Source organism: Anguilla anguilla, chromosome 6, assembly GCF_013347855.1.
Source record: "Anguilla anguilla isolate fAngAng1 chromosome 6, fAngAng1.pri, whole genome shotgun sequence".
Taxonomy (NCBI): Eukaryota; Metazoa; Chordata; class Actinopteri; order Anguilliformes; family Anguillidae; genus Anguilla; species Anguilla anguilla.
The window spans coordinates 38,223,612-38,234,133 of NC_049206.1; the positions used below are offsets into that span (position 1 = coordinate 38,223,612).

Consider the following 10,522-nt stretch of genomic DNA (forward strand, 5'->3'; position numbering starts at 1 on the left):
CAGGCAGGGAAAAAAGGAGAAAACGCAAACTCTCCGTAGTTTGGGGCTCTATTGTGTGGACGTGTGAAGTTGTTTGTGAATTCTGTCTGTTGAAATGGGGTCAGAAGGTACATAAATTAATGTTTTTAAGGACTGAGAGTCTGTGGTCATTGCTTTTATTCCTGTGGGGAACCCTGAAAAGTGCCAAACTATTGTTGCTGTATAGCAGTGCTGTCAAACTCGTTGCCATGGAGGGCCGTGTGTATGCAGGTTTTCATTCCAGCCTCAGATCTTGATTATATAATTAGTTAAATTATTTGCTGAATTAGGGATGCAGGTTTGTGCACAATGGTGACCCGACGTCTATGGTGACCCGCATTGTCTAAATAAAAATTTTCTTATATTCTGTGCTTCAATGCAGTTAAACGCATATGGCTGAATGAGTAATTGGACTCAATTAAGGCAGCATTAATTGGTTGGAATGAAAACCTGCATACACACGGCTCTCCATAGCAACGAGTTTGACACCACTGCTGTATAGGTACGGGGCATGCCGCCCCACCAACGCATAACTTGGCTGGATGGCATACCTGCCATGTCATCCCAATAGGCGGCTCATTTATAGCCCATTACAAAGTTCTCCAACATTGTTGCCTCAACCAAAGATGCAGCAATGAACAACACCTAGGCTTTGTATTCAGCAATACACCTCCATCTTTTCCATGCTCAGTATCATGCATTAAAAGATAAAAGACACAGCAGTCTATGTAACAATTTGGAGATAGCCACCAACTTGATGCAAACAAACACAGATACTAATTGACAGGCTTCAGGTGCAATGACACCGGATGAATCGGCGGAGGATTTAGGCTACACGCTGCGTCAGCGCCAATGAATGTGAATGAACAGCTGAAAGAGAAAGTTTTTAAAGAACTTCCCAAAAGAACAAAAAAAAGAACAAATTATGACAAGCCGAACAAAGCCATTTTCCCCGAAAAGCACAAAAAAGACTCAACTGGAATCCGGCCAATCTGGCAACATTTAACCCAGTCTCGTATAATCCCTCCTCTTCCATTTTGACCCCGGCAGTAGAAGTTGCTTTCCGGCGGCAACAGTTTTGCTTGTTGAGTCTCAGTGTGGTAGCTATATCGTATTTTTACTGTTGAATACTTGTAAAATAAATAAAGAAACAGAGCACAATGTCCCGAGGGTCAAGTGCGGGTTTCGATCGACACATTACCATTTTTTCTCCCGAGGGTCGTCTGTACCAAGTAGGTGAGTATGGTGTGTTTAATCTTTTCTGGAAAGCGTATCTGTTGTTAGCTAACGCCAGCTATCTGCTCAGTCATTGTACACATTGCCTTGAGCTACATGGACACTTGCATTTTTTATTGCGGTACTTCACATTTTACTTAATCGCGTTTAAGTAGTTCGAGATGTATTTCGACTTTATAAAATACGACCGTGTTTATTTATGTTTCGTTGCTCTCATGTTGTAATGCTGCAAAGGCCTAGCGGAGTATTGTGATTTGCTGACATGAAATCGAAAGCAAGTAGCTGTACTTAGCTAATGCTACTTTAGCTCGCCAACGATAGCCAGTGTCTAGCTAACTATCTGACAATTCATTATGTTCAGCGTTAACAGATTATTCAGCAATTGCAGTCCAATTTGTATAACATTAGTCTGCATTTTTTTTCGAATTCTGTTTTTGAAGTGTGATTAAGAAGAATTCTCTAGCTAGTATTTTATGAATTTGCATCCAATCTTTGGTCTCCTGTTAGGTAATTTAGCTACCTGGCTAACACTATTTTGCATTCATCAACAATGCTGTGCATTTTTTGATCATTCAGATTAGAACACATTTGCAGTTCTTGCCCTAACATTAGTCACTTGCGATGGCTAATCCACCATTTATTTTGGCTTCTGGGGAAAAAAAAACACACTTCAGTACTTAACTGGTTTGGACAATAAATTTACGTTTTGTAGATCGATTACTGCGTTATATTACTGCTGCTAGCCGTGTTAATGATTCTATTTGTTGTGTGCTTTAATTTTCACCAGAGTACGCATTCAAGGCTATAAATCAAGGTGGGCTGACTTCTGTAGCTGTCAGAGGTAAAGACTGCGCAGTAGTTGTCACACAGAAAAAAGTACCGGTAAGTTGGACAAGGATTCATCATTATTATTTATACTAAGGAAAGACCACGTGTGTCTGAAGTGAAATTAGATGAACATGACTTAATTCAATTTACTCTCCCTTTCCCCGCTGTTCCCCTTCCTTCCTTCTGGTGCAGGATAAGCTTTTGGATTCCAGTACTGTCACTCACCTATTCAGAATAACTGAGAATATTGGCTGTGTGATGTCTGGGATGACAGGTACAACACAATGCTTCACACCTAGACCCAGTCACACCGTCAGTTAAATTACTCAGACTCAGTCAGACTTCTACATGTACATGTCAGTTTGATGGAATTAATTCATTATTGGGTGGAAGTCATGTACTGTCAGTAATTTGCCTATTTGAAATAATGCTACTAGTATTTCTGTGGATAACAAAGACTTTTGATTGGTTTGAGGTAGTCAAGATGGCTTGCTAGCTATTCAGCTGTGATAGAAAATAAATCAATCAGCCTTTATTTATAGAGCACATTTCATGCAAATTTGCAACACAATGTGAAAACATACTGTGAGACCATTGTGACCCAGAATCAAATTGCATTTTAAATTAGGCGAGTAACAGCCTACCTAGCATAATGCAAGCTCGCTAATTGGCTACACCGAGAGAGACTAGATTGAGTGTCTGGTTGCTAGATCATATTTATGGTATTTATCGTGCTGAATAACTTTTAATTTTGAAAGCAAATGTGTAACAAATTTAAGTGAATGCTGTTGTTTTCATTTTTGGCAAGTGACCATGGTTTAAATGGGATAATCCACAACAAGGTGTGCAGTTATGTGATTTTAATTCACTCTATGGAAGCAACTGCAGGCATGCCATTGGATTCTCACTGATTAATCTGGTCTTGCGTTAGGGTTGTTTTATACTGTACTTATTGGGCTCTTCTCCCTACCCCCCCCCCCCCCCCCCAAAAAAAAAAGCTGACAGCAGATCGCAGGTCCAGAGAGCCCGTTACGAAGCAGCCAACTGGCAGTACAAGTATGGCTATGAGATCCCAGTGGACATGCTGTGCAAACGGATGGCAGACATCTCTCAAGTCTACACACAGAATGCTGAGATGAGACCACTGGGCTGCTGTGAGTGCATACTCCTTTCTTCTGACCCATATGCTAACCCTAGGGCTAACACAGAGTATAGACCAAGAGACTGTTGTGAGTGCATCCTCCTTTCTCCTGACCCATATGCTAACCCTAGGGCTAACACAGAGTATAGTCCAAGAGACTGCTGTGAGTGGACCCTCCTTTCTCCTGACCCATGTGCTAACTCTCGGACTGTACCCTATACCCTTGGACTGCAAACATTAACCCTAATGCCGAGTACAGACCTGGGACCTTCAACGGTTCCCTCCTGACCTCCCATGATGAGTGGTGACGATGATGACGATGATGAGTAGAAAGCTTCATTTGGCTTTGGGTTATGGAGACAGCTTGAGTGTAGACAGAGCCAGAGATGTTCATTACATTACAGGCATTTAGCAGACATTTTACATATACATATACTGAAGCAATGCAGGTTAAGTTGTTCAAGGGTACAACGGCAGTGTCCTACCCAGGAATCGAACCCATTATCTTTTGGTTACAAGCCCAGGTCCTTACCCTCTATGCCACACTGCCGCCCATGAGTTCATGTTTTCAGTGCTTAGCATGAGGCCTCGTTGACACACCACCTTCTCTGTGTCAGCATTCCTGGGCAAGAGATTCCAATCTTTAGGTCCATGTAGGAGCTGGGGTTCTTTGTTAGGTTAGGACTGAGAAAATGGGCTGGGTGTACATAGATGTAGAGGTCTAGCTTTTACCCTCTTGCTGCAGAAATACCTGTGGAATTTCTCGCTGTGGCCTCCATTAAGTTAATGCATTATGACTTCATGTATTTGAATTTATTGAATATTTAATAACGTTGTAATGGATGCATCCTGCATTGCCAGTATATTAGTCATTTAGCAATGTCGTGAAAATCTTTCATCTCAACTCTTCAGTCTTAAATAGTTTGATTTAAGCTCTAATTGCATCCTGTTTTTAACATGTGATTGTGCAAGGGATTCATTTTTCTTGATTTGGCTCTGCACTTCACAATGTTTTGTAATCAAAATATTCACCTGTGATTAAATTGCATGTTCTCAGCTGCTATTTAAGGGTATTTGACTGCACTTTGGTTTCACCTTGTAGAAATAGGATTTTCTCTGTGCCGTAGGCTTTATGAAATCTATTTGCTACTTAAAGCACTACATCCCCAGTTTCCCTATTGGATTATTGTGGCACTTAACATTACGTGGTACGTTTTATGTACTGACTGCAGCTATCGATGGTGATGCTGATGGCTTGGCATTATCTCTGCTTGTTGCCTAAACCTTTATGTATGCACTTTTGTAAGTGATTATGATTAACTGATAAATGCCTAATTATCTGATAAAACCCAAATGTAATGCCACGTAATTGATTGTGATTGGTGCGATTTATCTGTATTTCAGGCAGGAAATTGATTGGTGGGATGTTTCCTTGTATTCTGCAGGCATGATTGTGATTGGTGTGGATGAAGAGAATGGCCCTCAGGTTTATAAGTGTGACCCTGCCGGATACTACTGCGGCTTTAAGGCAACAGCCGCCGGTGTGAAACAGACTGAGGCCACCAGCTTCCTGGAGAAGAAAGTAAAGAAGAAACTGGACTGGACCTTTGAGCAAACCGTTGAGGTAAAAACACATCCCTTCTGTAAAATGCAGTAGAGCCTCAGGGATATAAACCCTTTGGGAATGGGGGTGGTTCAGAAATTTTTGAATCTTTGAAAGTGAAGTTAAAATGCACCCTTTTATTTTAAATTATTTGTTGGAATTGTTACTTGAATTATTTTAAAAGGAATTTCTGTTATAGCTATAAATATTTTGTAAGTTGTTTCCCTCCCCAAACACATAAGCTGGCTCTCATTAGAGCTGTGCTTTCCGAGAGACGCAGCTAAACGAATAAAAAAATAAAATCTACAGATCTTGCATTCTCAAAAATTAAACATTATTAACTGAATAATGCTTAAATTTTTAAACGAAATGTTATTTAAAAAATAATGACATATAAAATGTTGAAATGTTTTGAAAATAATATCTGGATTGCAAAGGAACTGTAACCACTGATCAAGAGAAGATCTTTATAGATAGAGAGATGATGCTTAGTTAATGCTGACCTGACTGTTAAAAGCAAGTGTACCATTAAATACTGAGCAGGGTGAGTACTTAGTGAGGTAACAAATAAGTATGTATTGTTTAAGAAGCTTGGATATGTGTAATTGCTTGAGGTACTTCTGGGGTGAAATAAAAACATTCCCTGCGGGCCATAAAGGTAGGTTTGTGTTTTTATCATGTGATTAAATAAATGGGTTATTTCTTTGTTTGTGTGATTTGTTACGCTTTAATTATGCTATCAAAATGTGGCCGCAGGATTGGTCTACAATTGTCTTTATAATTGTCTCTACATTTGTTTAGTGTTTTTTTTTTTCAACATACATTCCTCTCTTTCTCTGATAGACGGCAATAAGCTGTCTGTCCACAGTGCTGTCCATTGACTTTAAACCCTCTGAACTGGAGATTGGGGTCATCACTACGGAGGACCCAAAATTCAGGTAGGATACAGGGGCCGTGGATTATTTTGAAGTGGGTACATACATTCTATCTCATTTGAGTCTTGGATGAGTTTCCACTGGGCACGTGATCAGTGCCACAATGTCAATAATCAGTTCTTTCAGTCAGTATTGAAGTGCTTGTATTTGTTTATCAAAAATACATAAAATTGCGGAAGTTGGTTGTTTTTTCATCTGCATTCATGAAGGGCCGGAGCTGTGTTCTGGTGGGCTCGTCATTAATGTAGTAATGTAGCCACATCTGGCATCAAATTCAGATTTATCCTGTCATAGTCTTACCTAGAATGAAGGGTTTAACTCAGCAGAATTTTGTGATCTAGCGACTCCTCTGGTGGATTTGGGCAGGTGCAGTCTGGCAGTAACAGCTGCACACGAGTGTGCTCTGATACAATGAATGTATGTATAGCTTTATTAGGTGCACTGCAGCGTCAGTAGAACCAATGACTGGCTGGCACTTTTTAAAAGTAAAGTTGATTGAGCCACAATTCCATAGAATGAATCCTGCCTAGTAAGCATAAGTTTACAAAATGGTCTGCATTAAGAGGATAAGCTAAGCCGATCCAAGATCAGAATCAGTCTCTTGAAGCATCTCCAGTTCCCTGGATGTTGGCACCTTACAGAGACGGTGAACAGATACCTTAAACATCACAAACTCCCACTGTTATCTGCCGCCAACCAGCAGTTTGAAGGATCAGTAATGTTTGGAGGGCTTTTGTTGTGTTTTCTCATGTAAGTAATAAAGAATATTCTAGGTTTAGAGACAGAACTCTTGACAGGACCCTAACCTCTCTTATGCTATACAGTATTCATTTAAAACGATAACCGTAGTTTCCCAGTTTAATTCTGATTCTGTGACATGTATCTGTTACATAATGAGTATTGTACCTGTTATGTAAATGTATCCGTCTGCCCCTCCCTCCCAGGATTCTTTCAGAGTCAGAGGTCGACTCACACCTGGTGTCCCTTGCAGAGAGAGACTGATTTCCCATGGAAGGGCTGCTTCAGATATTAGACTGCAGAAGGAGAATGGAGCGAGCATCATTCCTGTATATTTACCCTGTTCCATTAAAGATGACATTTTGGAGAAAAATAAAGCTTTATTTCTTCCTTCCCCCCCCCCCCCATCTTTCCCCAGATTTTGTTCAGTCTGTACTCATGCTTTAGGCAAGATTTCTTTCTGCCGAGTGCCTCACTGATACCCCTTTCACACAGCTAATGCCGCATCTGAGCCTCCTCTGATGCGGTAACAGGTTCCCTTTCCCACAGAATTTGTGATTCGGTATTCGAGCCATCTTTACCTTCCACACACAGTAGAACTCAACTCTTGTGAATGAATTGTTTACGTTTCGTTACCATAGTAACACACTTGATGTAGGCCCAAAGCTATAACGTTACTTATTTATTTTCGTTGCATTATTCTTGTAATTTCCGGCAAAACAATCAAACATGTTACATTTTGAAGTGCAAGTGGTCGCATTTTTTATGTTATTAGTTTTCGCGTTCTCAGTGGGTACAGGTATTTCCTCTGCCATTTTTTCGGTTGAGAGATAGGTGCGCGTGAACGCAGATCTGTAACGTAATTTGAAGGCCGCCCAGAAAGCAGTCGTCGATGCTGCTTTCCGTTCCCACAGGAGAAATGCGGTAGTCGATGCGCCTCGAAAACACCGGGGAGGCGTTTTCGTTGCGCTATTTTAAAAGCCGTCGCAACGTGTTCACACAGACATGAGTGCGGTATCGAAGCCGTCTCGAAAACTCCTTTTTTCTTCTGTGTGAAAAGGGTACGAGTTGCATTCCTCACAGAAACTTCAGTTTTGCCCAGAGGGCCAAGTTATTTTCCTCCCAGGGACCAAATTATACTCCTTACAGAAGTACACCATGAAAGTGCACTGTTGTCAATGTAGTAATCTACATAGCAACAACTGACTGATGAGTCTAAATAAAATGTCACCTCTTATTAGTTCATATGGCATCTCATCACTTTCTATGGATGAGCCGAAACAAATAATGTTGAGTGGCATGCAATACAGACCATGTTAATATTTTTAATTTTGATTTTTCATATACCTTTCTCACTATTAAATCACCCAACTTAGCTATTGTATACCATTAAACTTAGGGCAAATATATATATATATATATATATATATATATATGGAGGTAGCTAGTTACATGTTAAGCAGGCAGAAATGTTACCTAGTAGTTACTGAATGCAGTACAAAATAAATAAAACTACAACTTTCCCAGTTATTTTGGTGAATGCAGTGGCAAATGGCCATCTTATGACCACTGTCACATACACACTTTCATGCCATATTGACTTTTTACTCCTCTTAAGAAGAATTCAAATGCAGCAATAGTTTTACTCCTCACAATTGCATTATACACAGAGTGTGAAGCAGAACTACATGCACAGAATGCTGTTTTTAGTTTTTCTGTGTTTATAATTCCAAAATATTTATATGCTTATGCCACGGCTTTAGAAAACATGCATACTAATCTGCACTCCTGAAGTAATGGAGAATGTTCCAGCAGGTGAACATTCCTACAGCTAAATGCTCCAAATAGGGAGATAACAGGGTAGAAAAGATGCTTAAAGTGACAGTAATCAGACACTCATGATAGAATGTTTGAAGAACTAAACTTCTCCCAGACGGCTTAAAGAATCATCACAAGAGTGGAAATTCTGTCCAATTTTATTACAGGTGTATGTTAGGAAATGGAAAGGGGGATTGTTCATTTTAACAATCCCCCTTTCCATTTCCTTACCACCGTAAATGTGACTGATCCCCTCTTCCTTCCAGGAAAGCAGTCTGCTTCCTGTGTTGTGCGCCTATGACGGCTTTGTTCTCATGTTAGCGTGTCGAGTTTTGAGAAATTCTGAGAACCAAACTACCATAGCAGAAAAGAGTTGTATCAGCCTGTTTCCTGTTGTGGCTTTGGTAACATACACGTGATCTATGGAGCAGAGCAGTTTGAGTAGTTATCAAAGGGTTGACAGGGCAGTGTGTCAGTACCTTTAAATACCTTTAAATATCACTAGCTCTTAATATATTTTTATTTTTATTTATTTATTTATTTATTTATTTATTTATTTATTTTGATAACTTCTACATTTCTGGGTTCTAGAGCTGCGCTATATCTGTATCATCTTTCCAGTGTTCAGACCTTTCCTTTCCAGAGTCGAGAAGAGCTCCTATGTGATAAACCTTATTGCATGTAATTGTGCTTGAGTGCTTCAAATATTTTTTTTTTCTCAGCATTTGCATTCTACAGAATGGAACCATACAGGGGCTAGCTCACCTGCAGTATTCTTGAGTTAAGGTTATATGAAGTCTTAAGATGAGACTAAATGAAACCACATACGGTGGTTCTTGTGGACAGTGTTTCATGATGGTTTTGTTCCAGTGAGTAAGTCTGATACACACTGCAAAGTGTGGGAGGGCACTACACGACCGAAATCGGCCATGGGCACTCCCACAGGTAAAGAACCATGCTCTCGTCCAAAAAGCTGCAGGGTCTGCAATTTTTCATAATTACTCATTACTCAGCACTTAAATTACTGTTTGTCAACCATTTGTTTTTATGAAACTAATTTTTTTCTATATTGGATGTGTACCTCAGGTCACATTTTGGCCACTGAGAGGGTCACACCAGCTCTGTCTACGCCACTCTCTGTGTCCCAGCCAGTACAAATAGTTACCTTTGATACTGATCAAAAAGAGTTAAGCTGGTGGAATGAGGGGTTGAAAATGTAGTGTGAAGAACTGAATAAAATCCACCTTTTCAGAACATAATCTGTAAGTACCTGCACACCAGTTCAGGAAATAACACACCAACAGGAATTATATTTCCAGACGGAGGGTCTAAAAAAATTGAGTATTTCATTTTAAAATAAAGCTTGTTTGATGTCTCCACTAATTTCCAGTCTTGTTTGCTTCATTACCTAATGTTAATAAGAAGGCTTTAAAATGAAAATGATCTCAATTAAGATTTTGAATTAGATTTATTTGTCTGAGATCGCTAGGGAGAAATAGGCCAAAGCTATCATTATTTTCATCTATCATTGTCAAGTTAGCTGATGAGCTGATGACTGGAAATCACTGATTTCAGAGCATTCATATGCCTGCACATTCACACCACGTCATTTTTTTACTCACAGGAAAACCCAGAAATTCATAATTCTGGAATCCACAGAAGCCCATGATTGACTGAATATCAGTCTGTGAACATCCCTGCCGTCGCTTCCTGGGAACCATGCCATGGGAAGCTACACCCAGATATTTGGGAAGTTAACCCCCTCCCCCCACACTCTTGCAGGAAGTACTGGCTCGGCACATGACAGGGAATTCCCAGTAATCACACTTTGGTCTGACAGAGCAGTTTCCATTATTTACTGCATACGGAGCACAACAGGGAAGAATTGTGTGGATGAAATGTGCCCTCCCCCAATCACTAACCCCAGATCAGTATCTCACCATCTAATGGAGGGAATGAGGATTAGGCCTTATATTTTCTCATTTGAATTAACAGGGAACTATTCAGGGCACATAATTGTCATTTTAATGTGTTATTAAAAATAATGGAAAGTAAACATATGGGTTAAAACCATTTACCTACTATTTTTAAATCAAACCTTCATAGGGCTTTTAGTTACATGGATTCTTCTGCATGACTTTTCCACCTCCAAATGTACCAAAGCTTTCAAAGAAAGCAACCACAAAATGAAGACAAACATTAACA

The 10,522-nt window shown here is 39.9% G+C and overlaps 1 protein-coding gene across 1 annotated transcript; it reads left to right on the forward strand.

The window, feature by feature from the left end:
• The first annotated feature begins 875 nt into the window (after positions 1 to 875).
• On the forward strand, positions 876 to 6,872 carry LOC118229019 (proteasome subunit alpha type-6). Its single transcript, XM_035420644.1, has 7 exons — positions 876 to 1,254; positions 2,042 to 2,136; positions 2,275 to 2,356; positions 3,081 to 3,236; positions 4,669 to 4,847; positions 5,670 to 5,764; positions 6,706 to 6,872. The coding sequence occupies exons 1-7, from the start codon at positions 1,179 to 1,181 to the stop codon at positions 6,761 to 6,763; spliced, it is 741 nt and encodes a 246-aa protein (XP_035276535.1). The 5' UTR covers positions 876 to 1,178; the 3' UTR covers positions 6,764 to 6,872.
• The last annotated feature ends 3,650 nt before the right edge of the window (positions 6,873 to 10,522 follow it).

Coding starts and splice junctions, on each gene's coding strand:
- LOC118229019 (XM_035420644.1), top strand. CDS start 1,179: ATGTCCCGAGGGTCAAGTGCGGGTTTCGATCGACACATTACCATTTTT. Junction 1,255..2,041: donor GGGTCGTCTGTACCAAGTAG/GTGAGTATGGTG, acceptor AATTTTCACCAG/AGTACGCATTCAAGGCTATA. Junction 5,765..6,705: donor ACGGAGGACCCAAAATTCAG/GTAGGATACAGG, acceptor CCTCCCTCCCAG/GATTCTTTCAGAGTCAGAGG.